We start from the raw sequence: 27,830 nt of genomic DNA, 5'->3' as shown, positions 1-27,830 counted from the left end.
AAAAAATTTTAAATTATGTCAAAATTAGATGATCATTTTTTTAACAGAGTATTTCTTTAAAGAAAAGGAATTAGACAATTTCAATTCTTCATTTCCCCTTTGGTTTATCTTGCCTGTTTAAGACCTGTAACGATTAGAGCCACAGGGAAACAGTTCTCTCTTCAGAGTTCAGCAAGCACCAGGCACAGTGGGCTCCCTAGGATCCAAACTGGTGGTTCTGAAATTCGTTGCGTTGAAATCATTGAGGTTACAATGTACTAATTGCTTTGATTTAACACAGTCTGCAGACTGGCTCCTGCTCAAAATGTTTCTAAATCAAAAAAAGGGAAACATATATCCTCTAACAATACCTCTTTCTGCTAATAAGAATTCGTGTTTTGCAAAGCAAACTCACAGGAAGACATGAATTTTCCCCAAGGACATATGCATCTTCTCAGAGTTTTTCCAGGCACAGTTTAACAATGGTGAACAATTCTGCTGTGCGTTTCTGGAAGCAAGTTCCATGCAATATCTATCCTGTAACTGTCTTGTTATGGTGACAGTCACAATAAATTTGGACAAGGATACAGTTGGTTTTTCATTTGTTTCTCATTTTTGTTTTGCTTTTTTCTTTGGAGTTTTGTTCTGTGATATCTGAAAAGGTTTTCTGAAGAGGACTTTATGGATTTCTTGTCACTGGAGAGTAAAATAGGTGGACTTTACCTGGCACTGGCGCAGGACACAGGCTTCAGCAGGACTCTGCCATTTGAAGGAGCTGTTATAGGTACTTCCTTCATAGGTACAACCTAGATGAAACACAGAAGCAGGAAGAAAGGCCAAGAATGAATGTGGGTTTCCTTTATCTTTGAAGCAAAAGAAGTTATGTCTTCTAAGCCAGAACTAGCGATCATAGGAACCACCATGCTCCTTGGCTATTTTCCTCCAAACACAACTAAGACTGCTGAATATCCACCTAGCTTTCGCTTACATTAATTCTTTGACTACTGAAAAGATTAACCTCACAGACTATATTTTCAAATGGAAAACCACTGATTGATGAACTCTCTTGGCCAAAATGCATAACCTCGTGACTTTATTTATGCCTAGTCAAGTATGAGGAGGGCCAGGGCTCAAAACACCACTGTGAAAGGGGACTTTACACAAGAATACATGAACTTAAGATTGCTGAAGGTCAAGAGGGAAATGTAAAACATGGTAAGAAATAAAAGCAAAAAATTAAAATATAGGAAATGATTGCAAAATTCTATACCCATATAAGACTCCTGACAAGCTACTACTGTCTTCAACAGATGAAACCTTCCAAGCCTTGCCTCCAAGCTCTAAGAGCTATGATTTCATATTTCACTTTGATTTTACTTTTAGGTATGAACTAGATTAAGGAAATCTGAAACTAACAATATATGCATTATCACATGTTAATTCACTAGCCAAAACAGAAGTCATGCTTATTCATTGGCAAAAACAGAAGTCAAAGGCCAGAGATTCTCAGAAAAGGAAACAAGTTTAAGTCTCTGTAGAAAGAGCCAAAGAAATAATGATGCAAGGATCACAACCTAGATCTTGAATTAGTTGGCCCAAATAACATCCTCCACCTCGTGAGTTACATTTTCCGGGAAGATGCACCTGGCTATGCCACTAGTAATTGCACAATAGATTATTAGGAGCACACCAGGCAAATGGGATTTACCAATTATAGCCCAACTGCTTAGCCCAAAGAGTACAGCAGCAGGAACACACACATGGGATAATGCAGAAATAAAAGGGCCTGCCCCTCTGTACCAGTGATTGACTTCTGCCAAGCCAATCAACCTCAGTTCACATCAGTTTTTCTTGTCCAAGATACAAAGAGGAGACTCACTTCCTTCTCTGAATTCTTTTAGATACTGCAGTGGTAATAAAAAAACAAAACAAAACAAAACAAAAAAACAACCTCAATACAAACAGAAAAACAAAGGACTTAAGATTTCAATAGATGTTTTCATAAACTTGGAACCATGATCTGAATTCCCAGAGAATTATGAATGACTGAAAAGAGCTCAGTAACACTCTTCTCTCTAGTTCCTACAAATCAAATTACTAAAGTACACAGCTGATTGGAACCATATTAGGGAAATGCTTTCACTCTATATTTTTTAATTTCCTTTGCATGAAGTGTTACAGCGATAAAATGTTCAACCACAGGAACGCCTAGCACACTACAAATACTTATGCCAAACCCAGAATGAACACAGTAAATTTTCAACAATGAAAACAAGTATAAAATAATTTGGGCTAGCATAAATCTTACGGAACAAACGCACTTACAAAAGACGTGCCATGCGCATGTCTGATCCACTACCACAGACTTACTCGGTTAATAAATAACTTGTTCCGAGAGATGGAGGTGGGGAAATCAGAGGACCAAATCCAATTCACGTTAAGTCCAAGTAAATATGAAATGCCTGCCAAGTCTGCCAGTGGAGTTTCCAAATATGTTATATATTTTCAGCCTCTGGATTAAAAAAAGAACTGAAAGAAAGAGTGATTTTTATGCTGCTAATAGGGCAGGCAAAGAGCTTGCCTTTTTTACTTTGGAGGAAGTACACTACAAGCCCATATAGACCAGGCAGGAACTGCAGGCCAAGAGACTGTTCCCAGACAATGCCAGGCCATGTGCAAAGGGCTTCTAGGAGTAGGGCAGACCTCTCCGGATTATTCCACCCAAAATGGAGTAAAAGGTATTGGCACCAGTGGTCCACAATGCAGGGAACCCAGCAATGTTTTCTGCTTCAAATAACTCAACTGGAAGGCTGGCTCCTCCACCACAGTTTAACATATAAAGACCCAGGTCAAATTATGATGAGTTTCATTGCTTAACGGCCCTTGTCGACATGTCAGTCTACCACACCTGAGTCCATACAATAGATTTTCCCAAATGCCGGATGAGTCTGAATGAATGAATAGACTCAAAAATATAGGCGTTAACCTCTTTCAAAAGTATAATCCATACCTTACCTACCCTCAACAGCATTGATTGGTTTTGGAGACTCCAATAGACAAAGCATCCTAGTAGATTTCATATGTAAGAGATTCTTGGGGATAAGATAATTTTAGAAAGGACATTTTCACTGCTCTTTGGGTTCATGTTCTAAGATAAACATCTTAATGCAAGACACTAACATGAGCTGTGTGAAGACTCACATATACACACAATCAAAGGGAACCTCAGATTTACTCCAGACTTACTTCTTATTCTCTGTAAGGCAAATTTCTTTATAATAAAATCTATTTACCACCAATTTTATGCTGTTAATAGGGCAGACAGGCAATATCTTGTCCCTCTTTTCATTGAAACTCCAGAGGAGGAATATATTAAATAACTATTATTGGCCAGGGTAGAAAAAGAGGCAAAGCAAATTTTCCATCATACATTGAGGCAGTGTTTCTCAAACCATCTCTAGTGAAAGGTTTGTTTTTCTTTTGTTTTTTCAATCCAATGTGGGCCATACTTTCATAAAATATAATAGTGAGCAGCTCGGGCGTTGGGAGGAGCGGCAGCGGCCAGGCAGCCCAGCTTCGCGGAGGCTCTCGGCGCGCCGCGGCCCGCAGGCACCCAGCACGCACCCGGCACGCGCCCGCCCCGCCGCCACGATGCCCAAGAGGAAGTTCAGCTCCACCAAGGGGGCGGCGAAGGAGGAGCCCAAGAGGAGATCGGCGAGGTTGTCAGCTAAACCGGCTCCTGAAAAAGTGGAAAGGAAGCCAAAAAAGGCGGCAGGAAAGGATAAATCTTCCGACAAAAAAGTGCAAACAAAAGGGAAAAGGGGGGCTTCCCTGGTGGCGCAGTGGTTGAGAGTCTGCCTGCCGATGCAGCGGACACCGGTTTGTGCCCTGGTCCGGGAGGATCCCACATGCCGCGGAGTGGCTGGGCCCGTGAGCCGTGACTGCTGAGCCTGCGCTCCGCAATGGGAGAGGCCACAACAGTGAGAGGCCCGCGTACTGCCAAAAAAAAAAAAAAAAAAAAAGGGAAAAGGGGCGCAAAGGGAAAGCAGGCTGAAGTGGCTAACCAAGAGACTAAAGAAGACTTACCTGCAGAAAATGGAGAAACTAAAAATGAGGAGAGCCCAGCTTCTGATGAAGCAGGAGAGAAAGAAGCCAAGTCTGATTAATATCACACACCTGGTCCTATCAGTGGTCCCTGTTTCCCTTCTTGTACAACCCAGAGGAATATTTTTATCAATTTTGTAAATGCAAGTTTTTTAGTAGCTCTAGAAACATTTTTAAAAAGGAAGGAATCCCACCTCATCCCATTTTTTAAGTGTAAATGCTTTTTTATAAGAGGTGAAATCATTTGCTGGTTGTTTATTTTTTGGTACAACCAGAAAATAGTGGGATATTGAATATGGGAGGCTTTGATTGTCTTGGGTGTCAGCTTAACATTCCACAGATGGAGGGTAGCTTTTCTATCCTATAATACAAAGCACACTAAATGGCAGTTTGGAGTCAGTTGTGCATTTAATGTCTTAAACACTTTAAATTACTTCTCTTCCCACGTTGTTTTTGGTAGAATTGTCTCCTAAAGCAAACCACTCACCCCTTGATCTTGGCTCTCCTGGGCAGAATTTTGTGCACTCTGTAACATCTTAGGTCGTGGTAATCCAGTTCTTCTAGTAACTGTTAATGTGCTGTGAACAACTGACAATTTGAGTATGTAGTGTATATGATATTAAATTGTGAATTAGTGGGACTTACAATGTAACAGCATATCAATATTTGAAGATATTGGTACTTGATATCCTGTGAAGGAAAATTTGCCCCCAGATTTTAAGCTGGAAAGTCACTGGAATAACTGTTCAGAAAAGAATCACAACTATATGATTTTTTAGGTTTTTGGTACGTATGTTGAGAATTGTGTACAAATTGAAATGTCTGTGCACAGACCCTCAAAACAACCAATAAAATCTCAATTATGAAAGAATTTCTTGAAGCACATGAAAAAAAATATACATATAATAGGACTTCGCTGGTGGTGCAGTGGTTAAGAATTCACCTGCCAATGCAGGGTACACGGGTTTGATCCCTGGTCTGGGAAGATCCTACATGCCTAGGAGCAACTAAGCCTGTGCGCCACAACTACTGAGCCTGTGCTCTGGAGCCCGCGAGCCACAACTACTGAGCCTGTGAGCCACAACTACTGAAGCCCACATGCCTAGAGCCCGTGCTCCGCAACGAGAAGCCACCACAATGAGAAGCCCACGCACCGCAACGAAGAGTAGCCCCCACCCACGCGCAGCAACGAAGACCCAACGCAGCCAAAAATAAATTTATAAAATAATAATAATAGATTACTATAAAAATTAAATTTAAAAGATTAAGGCAAAATATAAATTTTTATTATTATATGTAACAGGTATAGAATTACTTTGTAGAATCATGATAAACATTTCTAGTTGCTTACTCTCCGATTCTGTACTTTTCTCATTGTAGACCGGCACCGTCGTTTCTGGACCATTGGTGACCTGCAGAGCACATTTTGGGTTGCACTGCATTGAGGGATGTGTCATGGGGTGGAGGAGCAACCCAAAGAAACAATCAAAAGATTTCAATCTTAGATATTTAGAACTAGAAGCAAACTTGCAGATAATCTACTTTCTCTCTTTCATTTACATGTAAGAAAATTTGCACAAAAAAGATTAAAGTGGCTTACTCAAAGTGAGAAGGCATTTGGTGTGAAACTAACACTAGAACCTGGTCCTGTATGAAATCCTCATTTTCACATACAGGTCTAAATTGGCAGAATTATTTGGACACTTTCTAATTCATAATATCCTTTGCATTGAGGACTTCATGGCCCGGGGCGGGGCGGGGGTGGGGGAATCAACTCTGTCCTTATAAAATTAAATGATAGCAGATCCAGGAACTAAATGAAAAAGTGGGTAAGCTGGGCAGGCAGGGAAATGGTTAGGCAACCAGTAAAGTCACTTTTCCTTTATCTTTAAATATTTTTAAATAAACTTTCGACAAGGGAATTTATAAACATTCACTAGTTCTCTTCGGGTGATAAAAAGCTTTTTAGATTCCACGAGCATCATGAAAACCATCCATACTGTAGCAGGAAGAAGTGGTTATTTTCTGGTTAAATCCCTGTAATATATTTAAACCAGTAGCTCTCAATCTAGAGTGATTTTGCCTTCCCCCTCCAATTCCCCACCCAGAGAACTTTTTGTAATGTTGGGAGATATTTTCAGATGTCACAGGTTGGGGATAAAGATGCTTACATGTCTCTAGTTCACAGAGGCCAGGGGTGCTGCTAAACACTCCACAATGCCCAACAAAGAATCAATCAGCTCACAATGTCAACTGTGCCAAGGCTGGGAAACCTTGAGCTAAACCATCATATGTAGCCACAAATGATTCTTCTATACAAAACTAAAATAATACAAAAACAAGCCTAAACTAGCTACACGTCACTTGTACATTTATTTCAACTTTTTATATTAAATATTTTCAGGGTGGGGAAGAATTTCAGAGCACTTTTTTAAACAGACACTCTTGCAGAGACGCTTGGCCTAGTTAACTAGTCAACTGGTCAACTCGGCAATGGAAACAGGAAGCACACAAACAAATTGAATCCACAATTAAGCAGTAAAACTCACTTTTCCTATTAACTGTGACCTTTTTCAGCAGCCACATTATGCCAAGGGAGACAGAATACTACACATTTTCATCATTCTGTTGTTAAAATAGCTATTAAAAATCATCAGGACCATAAAAAAGATAGCATTGGCCATCTAATAAGCCTTAGCTCCACCCAGTCTCACCCTTCTAGTCTTAATCCTCTCTTTTTTCAAGTTAACATTTAGCCTAAGAGCAGAGAACTGCATCTTATCGTTACCAATAACTTAACCCCTGGCACCCAAGGGCCTCACAACATGGCCCCAACCTACCTTTCCAGTGTTTTCCCTTCATTCCTGCAACTCCATCTAGGTCCCAGGGATTATCCACCTTTCCCTGATCCTAATGAACTCGAATACTTCTTTAAATAGGTTCAAGTTCTTCAACCAAGGCTATCCGGCTTCTGCCTCTATCATCTCACTGAAACGTCACTCTCTTGGGCTGCAGCTGCCTACACGTGCCCAATCCAAGGGGACACTCAACCCTTATCTTATTATCTTATAAGACTTCTCTGTGGCAAGACCACATTTTCTGACCACATTTTCCTTTTTCCATCACTCCCCCCCAACCCTGCTCCCTCCTCCCCCCACTTTCCAGATGTTCTCTTCCAATTATCTTTCCATTCCCTCCACTCCTGCCTCAACTAAGCTGCTGGTTGTTCCTCACCTGGACTATTACAACAGGCTTACTGCTTCTGGCTGGGACAGGGTCCTTTTTCAGGCATCCTCCTGCACTGTTACCAGTGTGCGCTCTTTCAAATCCAGGTCTTAGTATCTCATTCACATACTTGAACTCTATCAATGACTGATGGTTCTCAACCCGGCTGAAGTGTATACTGGTAACTATCCCCAAGTTCTCTTCTCTAGACCAGTAGGATCAGAGTCTCTGGTGGTAGGAAGTGGAAGAGGAATCTAATGGGCAGCCAGGATGGAAAACCACTGAACTTTACTATAAAATTCAAACTTCTTAACATATACAACTCTCAGGTCTGGCCTTGACTCACTTATTTATTCTCTTTGCTGCTGCTCCCAAACTCCCCACACTGCAGACATGCTGCACTTAGAATTCTCCCAAATATGGCCGGATAATCTCATCCTATGATTTCGCAAATGCTGGTCCTGTCCTGAAAAACCCAGATCTCCTCCATTCCCTCCAACTCCATCATCCCCACAAGGACACAAAGGTCACCCAGGCTCTCCTTCTTTGCCTGGCTAACTCCTCTTTCAAGATTCAACTCAAGGTCACAGCCTCTAGGAAGCCTTCTTGGAAACTTCCCCACTGAGGGTGTGCTCTTGTGCTCCTACTCCAAGAAGTCTTGTCCTTTCAAACACCTGTTCTAGGTCATTTACAATACTTTGTGTGCCGCAAGTACTGAATCAATGTTTCATTTCATTAATAATAAATAGTAAGCACCAATATTTGCAGCTATTCCTGCAAAACACAGGGAAAAAGAAATGGAGAAAGAATGACATTCCTTGGACGTCCTGTCTCCTCTTTTGGCAGGTAGACTAGTTCAATTCACTATTCCACCTCCAGAAACAGCAAAGTTTTCCTGGAGCAACTCAGATGCCAAAGTCTGTCTCTTCTAACACCGACCCCCATCCGCAGTCCCCCATGGACCAGGTCAGCTAGGGCTGAACACAATGAAGGAAAGTCCTTGAGCACACCAGCACCTACTGACCCTCAGAAATGAGAAACATATCAACACCTTCTCGGTCCCCTCTTCCCATACTGTGCACACCTCATTTTAAGTTAATTTTCAGGAGGGTGCCTTTTCTTTCCAAAATCAACTTTGATGCTCCAAGTTACTGGTTTATTTTTGTCTTGTTTTATGGGGGGTGGGGGGAAGTAGCATGCAAACTGCCATATTTATTTAAATGAAACCAACCGTATGGTCTTTGAAATCGGTTCATGCCACATGGTACAGGGAAGCAGAGAAGACAGGTCTGCCAATCTTTGCTGTTTCTGGGCCACCTGATCGGGCAGCCCCACCCCCCTAGACTTGGTCAATAAGCCCCAGATTACCCCAGCCCAATACAATTTTTTAATGAACCATTTTTTTGGACACTGTTCTCCAGGAATATACGGAAGTATAATCAAAAGGGATAAACATAAAACCTGACTAGCCATTCTAGGGCTTAAGTTGTGTCCTTAGGAGTTCATTTAAAACAGGCTCTTGGGGACTTCCGGGAAGATGGCGAAAGAGTAAGATGCGGAGATCACCTTCCTCCCCACAGATACATCAGAAATACATCTACACGTGGAACAACTCCTACAGAACACCTACTGAACGCTGGCAGAAGACCTCAGACCTCCCAAAAGGCAAGAAACCCCCCACGTACCTGGGTAGGGCAAAAGAAAAAAGAATAAACAGAGACAAAAGGATAGGGACGGGTCCTGCACCAGCGGGAGGGAGCTGTGAAGGAGGAAAAGTGTCCACACATTAGGAAGCCCCTTCGCGGGCGGAGACTGCGGGTGGCGGAGGGGGGGAAGCTTCGAAGCCGCGGAGGAGAGCACAGCAACAGGGGTGCGGAGGGCAAAGCGGAGAGATTCCCACACAGAGGATCAGGGCCGACCGGCACTCACCAGCCGAGAGGCTTGTCTGCTCACCCGCCGGGGTGAGCGGGGCTGGGAGCTGAGGCTCGGGCTTCAGTCGGAGCGCCGGGAGAGGACTGGTGTTGGCGGCGTGAACACAGCCTGCAGGGCGTTAGTGCACCGCGGCTAGCCGGGAGGGAGTCCGGGGAAAAGTCTGGACCTGCCGAAGAGGCAAGAGACTTTTTCTTCCCTCTTTATTTCCTGGTGCGCGAGGAGAGGGGATTAAGAGCGCTGCTTAAAGGAGCTCCAGAGACGGGCGCGAGCCGCGGCTAAAGGTGCGGACCGCAGAGACAGACATGAGACGCTAAGGCCGCTGCTGCCGCCACCAAGAAGCCTGTGTGCGAACACAGGTCACTATCCACACCCCCCTTCCGGGGAGCCTGTGCAGCCCGCCGCTTCCAGGGTCCCAGGATCCAGGGACAACTTCCCCGGGAGAACGCACACGGCGCGCCTCAGGCTGGTGCAACGTCACGCCGGCCTCTGCCGCCGCAGGCTCGCCCCGCCCTACGTAACCCTCCCTACCCCCCGGCCTGAGCGAGCCAGAGCCTCCGAATCAGCGGCTCCTTTAAACCCGTCCTGTCTGAGCAAAGAACAGACGCCCTCCGGCGACCTACACGCAGAGGCGGGGCCAAATCCAAAGCTGAGTCCCGGGAGCTGTGAGAACAAAGAAGAGAAAGGGAAATCTCTCCCTGCAGCCTCAGGTGCAGCGGATTAAAGCTCCACAATCAACTTGATGTACCCTGTATCTGTGGAATACAGGAATAGACAACGAATCATCCCAAATTAAGGAGGTGGACTTTGAGAGCAAGATTTATTATTCTTTCCCCTTTTCCTTTTTTTGTGTGTATGTGTATGCTTCTGTGTGAGATTTTGTCTGTATAGCTTTGCTTCCACCATTTGTTCCGGGTTCTATCCATCCGTTTTTTGGGGGGTTTTTTCCTCTTAATACTTATTTTTTTTTATTTTAATAACTTCATTATATTTTATCTTTATTTTATTTTACTTTGTCTTCTTTCTTTTTTTTCCTTCCTTCCTTGCTCCCTCCCTCCCTCCCTCCTTTCTTTCTTTCTACTTCTACTAATTCCTTCTTTCTACTTTTTCTCCCTTTTCTTCTGAGCCGTGTGGATGAAAGGCTCTTGGTGCTGCAGCCAGGAGTTAGTGCTGTGCCTCTGAGGTGGGAGAGACAACTTCAGGACACTGGTCCACAAGAGGCCTCCCAGCTGCACATAATATCAAACAGCGAAAATCTCCCAGAGATCTCCATCTCAATGCCAGCACCCAGCTTCACTCGACGACCAGCAAGCTACAGTGCTGGACATCCTATGCCAAACAACTAACAAGACAGGAACACAACCCCACCCATTAGCAGAGAGGCTGCCCAAAATCATAATAAGTCTACAGACACCCCAAAACACACCACCAGACGTGGACCTGCCCACCAGAAAGACAAGATCCAGCCTCATCCACCAGAACACAGGCACTAGTACCCTCCACCAGGAAGCCTACACAACCCACTGGACCAACCTTAGCCACTGGGGACAGACACCAAAAACAACAGGAACTACGAACCTTCAGCCTGCAAAAAGGAGACCCCAAACACAGTAAGATAAGCAAAATGAAAAGACAGAAAAACACACAGCAGATGAAGGAGCAAGATAAAAACGCACCAGACCTAACAAATGAAGAGGAAATAGGCAGTCTACCTGAAAAAGAATTCAGAATAATGATAGTAAGGATGATCCGAAATCTTGGAAGTAGAATGGACAAAATGCAAGAAACAGTTAACAAGGACCTAGAAGAACTAAAGACGAAACAAACAATGATGAACAACACAATAAATGAAATGAAAAATACTCTAGATGGGATCAATAGCAGAATAACTGAGGCAGAAGAACGGAGAAGTGACCTGGAAGATAAAATAGTGGAAATAACTAATCCAGAGCAGAATAAAGAAAAAAGAATGAAAAGAACTGAGGACAGTCTCAGAGACCTCTGGGACAACATTAAACGCACCAACATTCGAATTATAGGGGTTCCAGAAGAAGAAGAGAAAAAGAAAGGGACTGAGAAAATACTTGAAGAGATTATAGTTGAAAACTTCCCTAATATGGGAAAGGAAATAGTTAATCAAGTCCAGGAAGCACAGAGAGTCCCATACAGGATAAGTCCAAGGAGAAATATGGCAAGACACATATTAATCCAACTGTCAAAAATTAAATACAAAGAAAACATATTAAAAGCAGCAAGGGAAAAACAACAAATAACACACAAGGGAATCCCCATAAGGTTAACAGCTGATCTTTCAGCAGAAACTCTGCAAGCCAGAAGGGAGTGGCAGGACATATTGAAAATGATGAAGGAGAAAAACCTGCAACCAAGATTACTCTACCCAGCAAGGATCTCATTCAGATTTGATGGAGAAATTAAAACCTTTACAGACAAGCAAAAGCTGAGAGAGTTCAGCACCACCAAACCAGCTCTGTAACAACTGCTAAAGGAACTTCTCTAGGCAAGAAACACAAGAGAAGGAAAAGACCTACAATAACAAACCCAAAACAATTAAGAAAATGGGAATGGGAACATACATATTGATAATTACCTTAAATGTAAATGGCCTAAATGCTCCCACCAAAAGACACAGATTGGCCGAATGGATACAAAAACAAGACGCATATATTTGCTGTATACAAGAGACCCACTTCAGACCTAGAGACACATAGAGACTGAAAGTAAGGGGATGGGAAAAGGTATTTCATGCAAATGGAAACCAAAAGAAAGCTGGAGTAGCAATTCTCATATCAGACAAAATAGACTTTAAAATAAAGACTATTAGAAGAGACAAAGAAGGACACTACATAATGATCAAGGGATCGATCCAAGAAGAAGATATAACAATTGTAAATATTTATGCACCCAATGTAGGAGCACCTCAATACATAAGGCAAATACTAACAGCCATAAAAGGCGAAATCGATAGTAACACATTCATAGTAGGGGACTTTTAACACCCCACTTTCACCAATGGACAGATCATCCAAAATGAAAATAAATAAGGAAACACAAGCTTTAAATGATACATTAAACAAGATGGACTTAATTGATATTTATAGGACATTCCATCCAAAAACAACAGAATACACATTTTTCTCAAGTGCTCATAGAACATTCTCCAGGATAGATCATATCTAGGGTCACAAATCAAGCCTTGGTAAATTTAAGAAAATTGAAATTGTATCAAGTATCTTTTCCGACCACAACGCTATGAGACTAGATGTCAATTACAGGAAAAGGTCTGCAAAAAATACAAACACATGGAGGCTAAACAATACACTACTTAATAACGAAGTGATCACTGAAGAAATCAAAGAGGAAATCAAAAAATACCTAGAAACAAATGACAATGGAGACATGACAACTCAAAATCTATGGGATGCAGCAAAAGCAGTTCTAAGAGGGAAGTTTATAGCAATACAATCCTACCTTAAGAAACAGGAAACATCTCGAATAAACAACCTAACTTTGCACCTAAAGCAATTAGAGAAAGAAGAACAAAAAAAACCCCAAAGCTACCAGAAGGAAAGAAATCATAAAAATCAGATCAGAAAGAAATGAAAAAGAAATGAAGGAAACGATAGCAAAGATCAATAAAACTAAAAGCTGGTTCTTTGAAAGGATAAACAAAATTGATAAACCATTAGCCAGACTCATCAAGAAAAAAAGAGATAGAAAAAAATCAAGAAAAAAAATCAATAGAATTAGAAATGAAAAAGGAGAAGTAACAACTGACGCTGCAGAAATACAAAAGATCATGAGAGAGTACTACAAGCAACTCTATGCCAATAAAATGGACAACCTGGAAGAAATGGACAAATTCTTAGAAAGGCACAACCTGCCAAGACTGAATCAGGAAGAAATAGAAAATATGAACAGACCAATCACAAGCACTGAAATTGAAACTGTGATTAAAAATCTTCCAACAAACAAAAGCCCAGGACCAGATGGCTTCACAGGCGAATTCTATCAAACATTTAGGGAAGAGGTATCACCTATCCTTCTCAAACTCTTCCAAAATATAGCAGAGGGAGGAACACTCCCCAACTCATTCTACGAGGCCACCATCACCCTGATACCAAAACCAGACAAGGATGTCACAAAGAAAGAAAACTACAGGCCAATTTCACTGATGAACATACATGCAAAAATCCTCAACAAAATACTAGCAAACAGATTCCAACAGCACATTAAACGGATCATACACCATGATCAAGTGGGGTTTATTCCACGAATGCAAGGATTCTTCAATATACGCAAATCAATCAACGTGATACACCATATTAACAAATTGAAGGAGAAAAACCATATGATCATCTCAATAGATGCAGAGAAAGCTTTTGACAAAATTCAACACCCATTTATGATAAAAACCCTGCAGAAAGTAGGCATAGAGGGAAGTTTCCTCAATATAATAAAGGCCGTATATGACAAACCCACAGCCAACATCGTCCTCAATGGTGAAAAACTGAAAGCATTTCCACTAAGATCAGGAACAAGACAAGGTTGCCCACTCTCACCACTCTTATTCAACATAGTTTTGGAAGTTTTAGCCACAGCAATCAGAGAAGAAAAGGAAATAAAAGGAATCCAAATCGGAAAAGAAGAAGTAAAGCTGTCACTGTTTGCAGGTGACATGATACTATACATAGAGAATCCTAAAGATGCTACCAGAAAACTACTAGAGCTAATCAATGAATCTGGTAAAGTAGCAGGATACAAAATTAATGCACAGAAATCTCTGGCATTCCTATACACTAAGGATGAAAAATCTGAAAGTGAAATCAAGAAAACACTCCCATTTACCATTGCAACAAAAAGAATAAAATATCTAGGAATAAACCTACCTAAGGAGACAAAAGACCTGTATGCAGAAAATTATAAGACACTGATGAAAGAAATTGAAGATGATACAAATAGATGGAGAGATATACCATGTTCTTGGATTGGAAGAATCAACACTGTGAAAATGACTCTACTACCCAAAGCAATCTACAGATTCAGTGCAATCCCTATCAAACTACCACTGACATTTTTCACAGAACTAGAACAAAGAATTTCACAATTTGTATGGAAACACAAAAGACCCCGAATAGCCAAAGCAATCTTGAGAATGAAAAACGGAGCTGGAGGAATCAGGCTTCCTGACTTCAGACTATACTACAAAGCTAGAGTAATCAAGACAGTATGGTACTGGCACAAAAACAGAAATATAGATCAATGGAACAGGATAGAAAGGCCAGAGATAAACCCACGCACATATGGTCACCTTATCTTTGATAAAGGTGGCAGGAATGTACAGTGGAGAAAGGACAGCCTCTTCAATAAGTGGTGCTGGGAAAACTGGACAGCTACATGTAAAAGTATGAGATTAGATCACTCCCTAACACCATACACAAAAATAAGCTCAAAATGGATTAAAGACCTAAATGTAAGGCCAGAAACTATCAAACTCTTAGAGGAAAACATAGGCAGGACACTCTGTGACATAAATCACAGCAAGGTCCTTTTTGACCCACCTCCTAGAGAAATGGAAATAAAAACAAAAATAAATGGGACCTAATGAAACTTCAAAGCTTTTGCACAGCAAAGGAAACCATAAACAAGACCAAAAGACAACACTCAGAATGGGAGAAAATATTTGCAAATGAAGCAACTGACAAAGGATTAATCTCCAAAATTTATAAGCAGCCCAGGCAGCTCAATAACAAAAAAACAAACAACCCAATCCAAAAATGGGCAGAACACCTAAATAGACATTTCTCCAAAGAAGATATACAGACTGCCAACAAACACATGAAAAAATGCTCAACATCACTAATCATTAGAGAAATGCAAATCAAAACTACAATGAGATATCATCTCACACCAGTCAGAATGGCCATCAACAAAAAATCTAGAAACAATAAATGCTGGAGAGGGTGTGGAGAAAAGGGAACCCTCTTACACTGTTGGTGGGAATGTAAATTGATACAGCCACTGTGGAGAACAGTATGGAGGTTCCTTAAAAAACTAAAAATAGAACTACCATATGACCCAGCAATCCCACTACTGGGCATATACCCTGAGAAAACCATAATTCAAAAAGAGTCATGTACCAAAATGTTCATTGCAGCTCTATTTACAATAGCCCGGAGATGGAAACAACCTAAGTGTCCATCATTGGATGAATGGATAAAGAAGATGTGGCACATATATACAATGGAATATTACTCAGCCTTAAAAAGAAACGAAATTGAGCTATTTGTAATGAGGTGGATAGACCTAGGGTCTGTCATACAGAGTGAAGTAAGTCAGAAAGAGAGAGACAAATACCGTATGCTAACACATATATATGGAATTTAAGAAAAAAAAAATGTCATGATGAACCTAGTGGTGAAACAGGAATAAAGACACAGACTTACTAGAGAATGGACTTGAGGATATGGGGAGGGGGAAGGGTAAACTGTGACAAAGCGAGAGAGAGGCATGGACATATATACACTACCAAACGAAAGGTAGATAGCTAGTGGGAAGCAGCCGTATAGCACAGGGAGATCAGCTCGGTGCTTTGTGACCGCCTGGAGGGGTGGGATAGGGAGGGTGGGAGGGAGGGAGACGGAAGCGGTAAGAGATATGGGAACATATGTATATATATAACTGATTCATTTTGTTGTGAAGCTGAAACTAACATACCATTGTAAACCAATTATACTCCAATAAAAAATAATAATAAAATAATAAATAAATAAATAAAACAGGCTTTTATTACTCTTCAAGGCTGTACCTACCATGAATGCTGCTGGCAATTTTGCTTATTTTTAGCTAATGGGAGTTTTGTATTCAAACCATTTCCTCAATCCCAAGAGAAAGACTCAGACCTACGAACGGAGCTCTTAAGGAGTGGCGTGTGTCCCCTGGACACAACAGTCTTTTCCATAGCTTTTTTGTTTTGTTTTCCAATTATGAATTAACCATATAATTGAAATGAAATAATCAACAATAGAAAAAGAAGTGATAGAAAGCTATTTAACCTAATTTTTGATGCTTTTGTGAATAAAATCCTACATACACAGAAACATCAGATAAGTACAGATGACTTGTAAATTCAACTCAGTTCACCAGTATAAAGGAAAACACAAGCTCCATGTGACTTACTTGGGTTTCTAATTTATGTGTTTATTGAGGACTATAAAGTAGATGAAACTGTGGCTCACAGGACCAGTCTCATGACTTTACAGTATTGTAATACATAAAATATCTGGCATAGATGTTAAGGTAATAGAACAGATTCGATAAGCCAGAAATGAATTAGGCTTCTATTCGATAAAATATGCTTTCAAACTTTTAATATACTCAATTCAATAAAGGAAATATGCAATGCATTAAGGACAAAATGCTTGCAACAACTTTTTAATGTGAGCCACATCACCCATCATCCCTGCATTTGATCTGGTCTTACCATAAATACTTCTTAATTTAGGAGTGCTTCTACCTCTAGGCTGAATCAGTATTGCAGCAGCCATACTACCCCCAGCACTCCATTGTCAAATAGCCAACACCCATTGCTTCTCACCAGACGAAGAAGAAAGAACTATGTTGAGCTCATACTGAGCAAAAACAGAAAAAGAAGAAAAACCTGGAGAGACTGTCCTGTGAAGTCATAAGCTTGGTTTTCCAATGTGGGCAGGAAAACGTCACTAGAAGTCATTTCCAAAGATGAATTCCAGGGACTTCCCTGGTGGGGCAGTAGTTAAGAATCCACCTCCCAATGCAGGGGACATGGGTTTGAGCCCTGGTCCGGGAAGATCCCACATGCCGCGGAGCACCTAAGCCCCTGCTCCACAACTACTGAGCCTGCGAGCCCAGAGCCCGTGCTCCACAACAAGAGAAGCCACCACAATGAGAAGCCTGTGCACTGGAACGAAGAGTAGCCCCCCTCGCTGCAACTAGACAAAGCCTGCGCGCAGCAACTAAGACCCAAAGCATATACATATATGTATATGTATAGCTGATTCACTTTGTTATAAAGCAGAAACTAACACACCATTGTAAAGCAGTTATACTCCAATAAAGATGTTAAAAAAAGACCCAACGCAGCCAAAAATAAATTTATTTTAAAAAAAAAGATGAATTCCAAAAATATTTTCAGAAATATTATGTAAATAACCCTCCAACAGAAGAAAAGGAGAAAATTTAAATCACTGCATAATTGTTTTAGGTGAGGCATTGTACTTGGAATTTTCACATGTAATTTAATTTTTTTATTATTATTATTTTTTTATTTTATTTTTTTGCGGTTCTCGGGCCTCTCACTGTTGTGGCCTCTCCCGTTGCAGAGCACAGGCTCCTGACGCGCAGGCTCAGCGGCCATGGCTCACGGGCCCAGCTGCTCTGCGGCATATGGGATCTTCCCGGACCGGGGCACGAACCCGCGGCCCCTGCATCGGCAGGCAGACTCTCAACCACTGCGCCACCAGGGAAGCCATAATTTTATTTTTATAAAAAGCACTCTAGGGCGGAAAACACTTTACCCCTAGTTTTTAAAATGAGGATCTAAGATTCAGAAAAGCTAAACTACTCTGTCCAGGTCACACACCCACTCTTTTTATCTTACTCTAAAATCCACATTCCATTCATTCACTGGGTCCTGCCAGGCGCATGGGAGAAGCTCAAAAAGTAGTGGCTTCAAGAGTAGAAATGATGTCCCTGGGGAGGATAGTGTGCTGCCTTTCACTTGCTAACTTACATGATACTTTAACATCATGTTCCAGTGATGTCTTAAAACTAGTATTATAAAGTAAAATGCAGCTTTTGCAGCTGAAGAGGCAAGACCGATTCTGTGGATTTACATTTACTCTGTTCTAAATGCCTTTACCTTCGGCTATGAACCATGCTATGCCTCAGGCCTTTTGACATCACGAAGCAACAAATAACGAGGGATCAAAAGATCAAATTCAAACATCTCAGGTCAGATTCACACATTTTTCAAAACAGGAACATGTTTCACAGTATGGGATGCACAGGAGCAGCTTAAGAAAATAAAATTTATTTGAAGACAGCAAAACAACCAACAATCTCATAGGATAAATTATGGCAGCCACAGATAAGAAGTCACAAATGGAATCCTCAGTTTCCTGAATGTCATTTCAAAGACATCAGTGAAAATCTCTTTGACGAGCAAAAAGAAGAAATGAAAATATATACAACACACATACAAAATGCCATTTGCGTGACTAATGTAGTGCCCTGCATCATTTTTACACTTTGGGAAGCATACCACACAGAGGCAACCTTTATGGTTGATTAGATAGGATGTTAGGGCTCACTGTAAAAAAATTGTCAGATCTTACCACCTCCCTTTTTCTCTTTTATATTTTAAAATAATTATAGATTCACAGGAAGGTACAAAAACTATACAGGGAGGTTCCACATACCCTTCACCCAGCCTCCCCCAGTGTTAACATCTTGCATGACCATAGTACATATCAGAATCAGGAAACACATTGGTTGACATTGGTGTGGTCCACTGAACTCATTCAGATTTTACTGATTTTACATGCACTCATTTGTGTGTGTGTGTTTGTGTGTGTGTGTGTAGTTCTATTCAGTTGAATCACGTGTTTAAATTTGTGTAACCAATCAATATACAGAAGTGTACTATCACCACAAGGCCCTCTCAAGCTATTCATTTATAACTACACTCACTCCGCTTACAGCCTCCATCTCTAAGCCCTGACAACCACTAACTAGCTCTCCATCTGTGTAATTTTGTTATTCATGAATTTTATATAAATGGAATCATACAGTATGTAGCCTTTTGAGATTGGCTCTTTTCTCTCAGAATAGTTCTTTTGAGATCCATCCAAGTAGTTGCAAGGATAAATAGTTTCTTCCTTTTTATTGCTGAGTAGAATTCCATGGTATGGATGTACCCGAGTTTGTTTAAACACTCACCCGCTGAAGGACATCTGGGTAGCTTCCAGTTTTTTGCCTATTACAATTAAAGCTGCTGTGAACATTTGTGTACAGGATTTTGAGTGAACACGGGCTTTCATTTTACTGGGATAAATAGCCAAAAGTGTAATTGCTGAGTTATATGGTAAGTATATATTTAGTTCTAGAAGAAACTACCATAATGATTTCCAGAGTGGCTGAACCATTTATTTTCACCAGCAATATATGAGATTTTCCACATCTTCACCAGTATTCGGTGTTATCATGCTATATATATTTTATATATATATATATATATATTTGCCATTTTGATAAGTGAGTAATGATATCACACTGTGGTTTTTATTTGCATTTTCCTGATGGCTAATGATGTTGAATATATTTTCATAAGCTTTATTGCCACCTCCATATACTATTTGATGAAATATCTCCAATTTTCTAATTAGATCTTTTTCTAATTAGATCTTTTTTTCTCTTCACAAGGTCTTCCACGAGGCAATTTTTTTTTTATTTTGATGAAGTCCAATTTATCAATTTTTCCTTTTTATGGGAAGTGCTTTTGGTGTCAAATGTAAAAACTCTTTTTGCCCAACCCTAAATCTCAAAGATTTTCTCCTACATGCTTTCTATACACATTTTATAGTTTTACATTTCACATTTAAGTCCATGATCAATTTTCAGTTAATTTTTGTATAATCTATGAAGTTTATACCATGTTTCTTTTTCGCCTATTTTTTGTCTAATTCTTCCAGCACCATACGTTGGAAAGGTTAGCCTTCTTCCATTGAATTGCCTTGGCACCTTTGTCAAAAATCAGTTGGGCATACTTGTAGGAGTCTATTTCTGGGTTAATTCTTTTCCATTGATCTTTGTGTCCATTCTTCCACCAACACCACACTGTCTTTATTACTGTAGCTACACTATAAGTCTTGAAATTGGGTAGACTGATCCTTCCCCCTTTACTCTTGTTTTACAGAAATCGTTTTAGTTATTCTAGGTCTTTTGCCTTTTTATATAAATTTTAAAATAAGCTTCTCTATGTCTACCAAACCAAACCCCTGCTGGGCATACCCCTTTTTACACCATTTGAGAAGTATTTACATGGGAAAATCAGGCTTGATGCACCCATCATCCAGGAGCCTCTCCCACTGCAGGATGAAGCCTGCCGATGTTTGCCTAGTACATTTTTGGGAAGCATTTGTCAAAGAGCAGTCCAAGGACGAAGGGCATCCCTAGGGGGCTTGTTAAAATGTAGATTTCTACAGCCCATCTTTTTCCTCTTATCTGCCACCTCCTTTACCTGAGCTCTTTTCTAAAAAGTTTGAGCTAAGCCTCCTTTGCTTCGGGATGATTTTAGAACTGTGTGGCCAGCAGAAAGGGTGCCTGATGAAACAGCCCAGCATATATACAGAGTCTTCTGGGAGGTAGTGAGTGGCCTGCCCTGATCTTCAGGCCATGAAATAAGAGGGAGGTCTTTATTACATCGAATTGTGGGTAGATAAGGGCATTAAAGAGAAAAATTCACCCTCTCTAAAATGGGAAAAAATGGAAAACGACATTAACCTGTGGACAGAAGCTTAATGGGTATAGAAGATACAGCCAAATATCCAACAGGAAATGCAGTCACTGATGAGTGTGATCATATGTGGAGAGGGATGAGGAGAAATCTCCACCAACAGATGAGCCTCCAACTCAACCAATATGGATCTGACATAGAGGCAGGTAATGGGAGCTCCGTACTAGCAATCCTGCACTTCCTGAATCTGAGAGGAACCGTGGATTTCTGGATTTTAGCTCGTCAACAAAGGCTTATCTTAAAAATTGCATTTTTTTTGTTAGTGATATTTGTTAAAAAGAAGAAAAATACCAAACACATGGCATATAGTCAGTGATGTGCTGCTCATGTTTGACAACCAGCTCTACAGAAGAGAAAAGCCCCGATCTTTTAGCATATTCCAATTTCCAACGTATAAACACTACCACCATGGTCAATTTCAAGCTACCATCATGATGTCACCAAGCACAGAGTTAGAAATATAAGCACTGCAGAACACCACTGTATAAACAACTATTTATTTTAACATTAGAAGTTATTGGGTCCGTGAAATTTTTTTTTGTTCCTAACAAAAAAACTCTAGCCATGAACATTTGGCTAGAGTTTAGGGTATTTTATTGGCATCAGAGATCATGCTGTTTATTCTATATACCTAGATAAAATACTTAAGAATACCAAGTCACATCTTTTCAGTGATGACATTATATCTCACTCTCCTCCTCCCAAACCTGGTATACACAAGCTCATAATTTAACCAGGGGAACATTCATTTCAGTGGCTTCCAAAATTGTTGACCACCAGAAACACCTGGGGGTTAATTAAGACTATAGATGCCCAGTGGAAACAACGCAAATGTCCACTGATGGATGAATGGATAAACAATATATGGTGTATATATACAATGGAATATTATTCAGTCATAAAAAGGAATGAAATTATGATACATGCTACAACATGAATGAACCCTGGAGACATTACATTAAGTGAAATAAACCAGACACAAAAGAACAAATATTATGATTCCACTTATACAAGGTACGTAGAATAGGCAAATTCATAGAGACAGAAACTAGAATAGAGGTTACCAGGGGCTGCAGGGAAGGGAGAATGAGGAATTATTGCTTAATGGGTATACAGTTTCAGTTTGGGGTGATGAAAAAGTTCTAGAAATAGATAGTGGTGATGACTGCACAGCAATGTGAACGCATTTAATGCCACCAAACTACAATTTAAAATGGTAAATTTTATGTTTTGTGTATTTTACCACAATAAAAAAAAGGACACAGATGCCATTGGAAATTATGTTTCCCTTGGTCTGGAGTGGGACTCAAGCATCTGAATATTTCACAAGCAGCCCTGGCAATTCTAAGGCACATTCAGGTTCAGGGCCCCTGCATTTTACAGAAGAAGAAACCAAGGCCTGGAAAGAAATAACTTAGGGAAGGTCAAGAAGTGGCAGAGTAGGGAACTGATTCCAGATCTAATTCCAAGTCCAGACCCCTTTCACTTCATTCTTCAAATGACTGAGAGTCTTTACGACTATCCAATCCACAGGCCCCGAGGCACAGAAGCTCCCTGTCTAGATGTTTGAAAATATTACCCTGGCTTCTGCATTTAGCACTTCAGTGTGGTCTTGCCTCTAGAACTTTGAAGTTGTTACCTTGCATTCAAAGCCTCATCAAGGTGGCCATCGCACAGGCTCCAGAACCCCAAATATCAAAAATTCCAAGTGTATTTTTAAATCTGATCCCTCTGCTGGTCCTAGGTATGGCTCAGAGAATGCCCAGACATTCTCAGGTAGTCAGAGGGTTGCCTCATGTGTTAAACATCGGCTGGTCGATGTCCAAGCATGTCTGCGGATAAACATCTTGAGCCCTTTAAACCAAGCTACTGGAAACATAATTAGATGGCTCTAGTGTAAATAAGCCCATCTGAGTGAAGGAGGCAATCAAGTTCACAAAAATACCAATGTACTTTGTTCATGTTCATTATCACATCAGTTCTAGTAAATGTCAGCCTCTCTAGCAGATAGATTTCTATGGCAAATACACATTAGTTCTCAAGGTGAGATACCTGTCAAAAAGAGAACCTAAGGGACCTCCTTGGTGGCACAGTGGTTAAGACTCCACGCTCCCAATGCAGGGGGCCCAGGTTCTATCCCTGGTCAGGGAACTAGATCCCACATGCATGCCACAACTAAGAGTTCACAAGCCACAACTAAGGAGCCCACAAGCCACAACTAAAGGAGCCCACCTGCCGCAACTAAGACCCAGCTCAACCAAATAAATTAATTAAATTAATTAATTTTTAAAAAAAGAGAACCTAAAACATTTGTTCCTAAACACAAACTGTGCCAACTTCTAAGCAGGATGAAGGAGAGTATTCTCTGATCAAAGCCTGATAAGAATGGTTATAATTGTAGCATGATGGTCATTTTAAAAACAATCAATAGCATGCGTGAACATTCATGCATCTTCATAAATAGATATGTGTCACAAATACAGACATACTTTCAACTTCGCAGTTGCCAAACTCAAACAGCAAATCAAAGAGACCCTAAACAGACACTGGGGGCTTTTGTTTGAAATCACTTCTTTCCTGTAGTTTTTGATGAATCATTCCAACTTTCCACTTGGAATACCTAGCTTTATTTTCACAGTTTGATAGCCTCCAGGAAACAATGCTTAATAGAAGCCTCAGGGGAGATAAGAATGTTGTTGTTTTTTTAATAAATTTATTTATTTATTTTTGGCTGCGTTGGGTCTTCATTGCTGCGCGGGCTTTCTCTAGTTGAGGCGAGAGGGGGCTACTCTTCGTTGCAGTGCATGGGCTTCTCATTGCGGTGGCTTTTCTTGTTGCGGAGCATGGGCTCTAGGTGCGTGGGCTTCAGTAGTTGTGGCGCACGGGCTTAGTTGCTCCATGGCATGTGGGATCTTCCCAGAAAAGGGATTGAACCCATGTCCCCTGCCTTGGCAGGCAGATTCTTAACCACTGAGCCGCCAGGGAAGTCCCGAGATAAGAATATTTTGATTTTAAGACATTTCGAGATGATGAGCACCACTGTGATTTCATTCCTGTACTGAAATGTCAGAGAGGAGCAGGGGAACATCATTTTAAAGTGTAGAGCGGTTTGCTCTCCGTGGTGGGCAAGTCAGAGGCAGTAACAGAGTAGTTCTCAGAGCAGCTGTAGAAAACTTGAAGCCCAATTAAAAGTGTGTTTTATATGATACTATAAAAGGAAGCACATAATCCTATCAAAATGACGGTAACTAGGAAATCTGAAGCCATAATTGCATATTATCTGGTAATGCTGCACAATACAGTGAAAGATCTCCTAAAAATTGCATTAAGGTTATCACTAAGTCTAAAAGTACTGAAATATCCTACAGCCACTACCACATGAAAATACACTTAGGCTATGGTGACTTTAAGGATTTTTTTAAACCTCTATGGAATTCAGTGAAGAAACAGTAAAGTGACAGGAGGTTGGGAATGGTTTATAGACAACCAGCCATTTTTCAGCCCTACGTATCCATTTTTATTCTCTCCCTATAATTCTCACTCAACTCTTTTTAAGTTCTGCTGAATTCCAAAAAGGACTTAAGATGTATATGGCTCAACAGTAATATATTAAATACGCAGTTGATTTCAAGAGACATGTACTAAACCAGGAAGACTGGAATTTGCTTCCAATTTTCCTCTCTTCCTCACCTTTTTCCAACATGTATTCAACTACCGTGTCCCAGGCACAGTGACTATGGCTGAGAACACTATGGTCCCTGCCCTCACAAAGCCTCTAATTTAGTGGGAGTTACAGAAAATGAAAACACGAAATCACAGTTGTGCCTAGTGTTAAGAAGGAAAGATACTTAATTCCATGGCAAGTGGCCATGGAGGCCAGGAAGTGATGCCTAAAGAGAGAGCTGAAGAAAGGGTAAAAGTCACATAGGGTGGAAAAGCAGCCAGACAGAGCGAGCGGTACGTGCAAAGCTCCATGACCAGAAGCAGGCACAGAACATGGAGAGAAACAAAATAAAGTCTCCTAACCACAGGAGTCCAGAACAAGAGGAGGCTAGAGAGGTAAGCAGGAGCCAGACATTACAGGGAGGAAAGGGAACCGCCAAGGGTGAGCACTTGCTAGCACTTGTAGTGTGCAGGATCCATAAGGTATATTCTAGCTCTAAGTGCCATTCTTGATAGATGCTTCTACCTGCCATGCATACCAGAGCTGCTCTGAGTATGGTTGGTAGATTCTGAGGTGATCCTCAAGACTTCCACTCCCTGATACCTCCACCTTGTGTAATCCCCAGCCCTTGTGTGTGGGCAAGACTTGTGGATGTGATGGATGTCACTACCATGATTAGGTTATACAAAGATGAAGCGATTTGACAGGTGTAATTAAGATCCCTAATCAATTTCACTTTGAGTCATTAAAGAGGGAAATTTTCCTGAGTGGGCGTGACCTAGTAAGTGAGCCCTTAAAAAGAGTCCATAGGTCAGAGAGACACTCTCCTGTTAGCCTTGAAGAAGTAAGCCATTCTACAGCTACAAGGAATTGGATTCTAACAACACGAGCTTAGAAGATGACCTTGAGCCTCAGATGAAACCGCAGCCCTGGCTGACCTTGACTGCAGCCTTGTGAGACCCAGCTAAGCCATGCCCAGAATCCTAACACATGGAAACTATGTAATAATAAATGACTGTTATTTTAGGCCACTAAGTTTGATGACAAACTTGTTATGCATCAATAGAAAATAAACAGGGGCTTCCCTGGTGGCGCAGTGGTTGAGAGTCCACCTGCCGATGCACGGGACACGGGTTTGTGCCCCGGTCCGGGAAGATCCCACATGCCACGGAGCGGCTGGGCCCGTGAGCCATGGCCGCTGATCCTGCACGTCTGGAGCCTGTGCTCCGCAACGGGAGAGGCCACAACAATGAGAGGACCGCGTACTACAAAAAAAAAAAAAAAAAAAAAAAAGAAAAGAAATAGACTGGACATTAGTAGCTGAAGGAAGCTCTGTCAGGCTGGTAGCCATTGAAGACAATTCCCATATTTTTTATATGGATGCCAGGTCCACACCTGATTGCAACACTTTGCATGTGATATGACAAGAGACCAGGACCACGGTTCTCCTCTGTCACAATGAGGAACATTCTCAACTTGCCCACTTCAGAAAAGTAAAAACTGACGCACCCCAAGTCAGCAGCTAGCCTTGGAAATCTAATCTTCTAACTTAAAGGCAATCACAAACTCTTCATTTAAACTGTCTTCCAAAATCCCATGGAGTCTAAAACACTGAGGCTGTTAACAGAAGGACTGAAGCAAATTTGACAGAGAAAGCAGATCTCTGCTTTAAGTTTTCTTACTAGTTTTAACAACAAAAACAGGTTTTGTAAAGTATGATTTTAATGTTAAGATCTTTTCAAACAAATAAGGTCTTTTTTTAATTTAAATGCCAAAATAGCCTGGTTTATATTATAGGAAGCCAATGTATGAAATATAACATTTTATACATCTTTTTTCAGTTAGAGAAAAGGAGGGAGGAAAACAAATCCCTCAAGTTATTGGGTTTTTTTTCTTGCCTTTAAAAACATATTAACGACCCCCACTCAATTTTGGAGGGCTGAATAGGTAAAACTAGTTATACTGTTAAAGGTTAAAATAGTTATAGCTTACAATATACACGCAGGCATCTCATAATCTAACAACTTCAAGAAACACGTCAAGAATTCTCCTAAGCTCAAAGTCATGGTAAAAATAACAGTGGCACTGGAATTGAGCAGCTCAGTGATGGGAATGTTTTTCAGAGCAATGTAATTTCCTAAGATGTTTTAAGTGATAGGTCAGAGTCTCAGCATTAAAGCAGCTAGGAGTAAAGCTGCTGGAGACTGCTTTCTGCAGAGACTGACTCTGGAAGGATTCCCACAAATCCGGTAAATGGTTATCTCCAGGAAAGGGTACAAGGTTGCTAGGGTCGAGAATAGGAAGAAGCCTTACTTTTACTATAGATGTTTTTGTGTATTTTTAAAATAAATTTATTTATTTATTTATTTTTGGCCACGTTGGGTCTTCGTTGCTGTGTGTGGGCTTCCTCTAGTTGCGGCGAGCGGGAGCTACTCTTCGTTGCAGTGCGCGGGCTTCTCACTGCGGTGGCTTCTCTTGTTGTGGAGCACGGGCTGTAGGCGCACGGGCTCAGTAGTTGTGGCTCATGGGCTCTAGAGCACAGGCTCAGTAGTTGTGGCGCATGGGCTTGGTTACTCCATGGCACGTGGGACCTTCCTGGACCAGGGCTCACACCCATGTCCCCTGCATTGGCCAGTGGATTCTTAACCACTGTGCGACCAGGGAAGTCCCTTTTGTGTATTTTTAATTGTATGAATGCATTATCTATCAAAAATATTTTATGAAACCAGGCATACACATACATACTCACAAAAGAGTAAAGCTCATATGAATTGTCTCCCTGGGGCACTGCAGTACAGTCATGGATACTGAAGAGGAAAAGAAAGTAAGTTTAGGGGTTCCCCAAAAAAGTCAATTAGTAAGAAAAGCCACCTCCTCCTAAGCCACATGTTGTTTCCAGTACCTCCACAAAGCTTCTTTGTCCACATACGTCCTCTGAAATTGCTGGTCCACCCACAGTATAAAAGTCCATGGACTTTTATGGCTATTACTCAGCCATAAAAAGAAACGAAATTGAGCTATTTGTAATGAGGTGGATAGACCTAGAGTCTGTCATACAGAGTGAAGTAAGTCAGAAAGAGAAAGACAAATACCGTATGCTAACACATATATATGGAATTTAAGAAAAAAAAAAATGTCATGAAGAACCTAGGGGTAAGACGGGAATAAAGACACAGACCTACTAGAGAATGGACTTGAGGATATGGGGAGGATATGGGGAGGGGAGAAAAAAAAAATGTCATGAAGAACCTAGGGGTAAGACGGGAATAAAGACACAGACCTACTAGAGAATGGACTTGAGGATATGGGGAGGGGGAAGGGTAAGCTGTGACGAAGCGAGAGAGAGGCATGGACATA

General features: G+C 41.0%; 2 protein-coding genes across 3 annotated transcripts in view; one reads left to right on the top strand and one right to left on the bottom strand.

Moving 5' to 3' along the window:
- BMPER (BMP binding endothelial regulator) overlaps positions 1 to 27,830 on the bottom strand; it is a 262,209-nt gene that overhangs the window by 192,739 nt on the left and 41,640 nt on the right. For both annotated transcript variants that reach the window (XM_029234380.1, XM_029234379.1), the window contains exon 4: positions 703 to 785. In XM_029234380.1, coding sequence (XP_029090213.1) covers positions 703 to 785 — 83 coding nt within the window. The remainder of the gene's footprint in view (positions 1 to 702; positions 786 to 27,830) is intronic.
- LOC114902032 (non-histone chromosomal protein HMG-14-like) lies at positions 3,631 to 4,145 on the top strand. The gene is made up of 2 exons (XM_029234381.1): positions 3,631 to 3,813; positions 4,020 to 4,145. Exons 1-2 carry the CDS (start codon positions 3,631 to 3,633, stop codon positions 4,143 to 4,145), a joined length of 309 nt encoding a protein of 102 aa, XP_029090214.1.

This window comes from Monodon monoceros, unplaced genomic scaffold, assembly GCF_005190385.1.
Source record: "Monodon monoceros isolate NGI ecotype Baffin Bay Population unplaced genomic scaffold, NGI_Narwhal_1 Super_Scaffold_2, whole genome shotgun sequence".
Classification (NCBI taxonomy): Eukaryota; Metazoa; Chordata; class Mammalia; order Artiodactyla; family Monodontidae; genus Monodon; species Monodon monoceros.
This window is presented reverse-complemented; position numbering and strand designations above follow the sequence as displayed.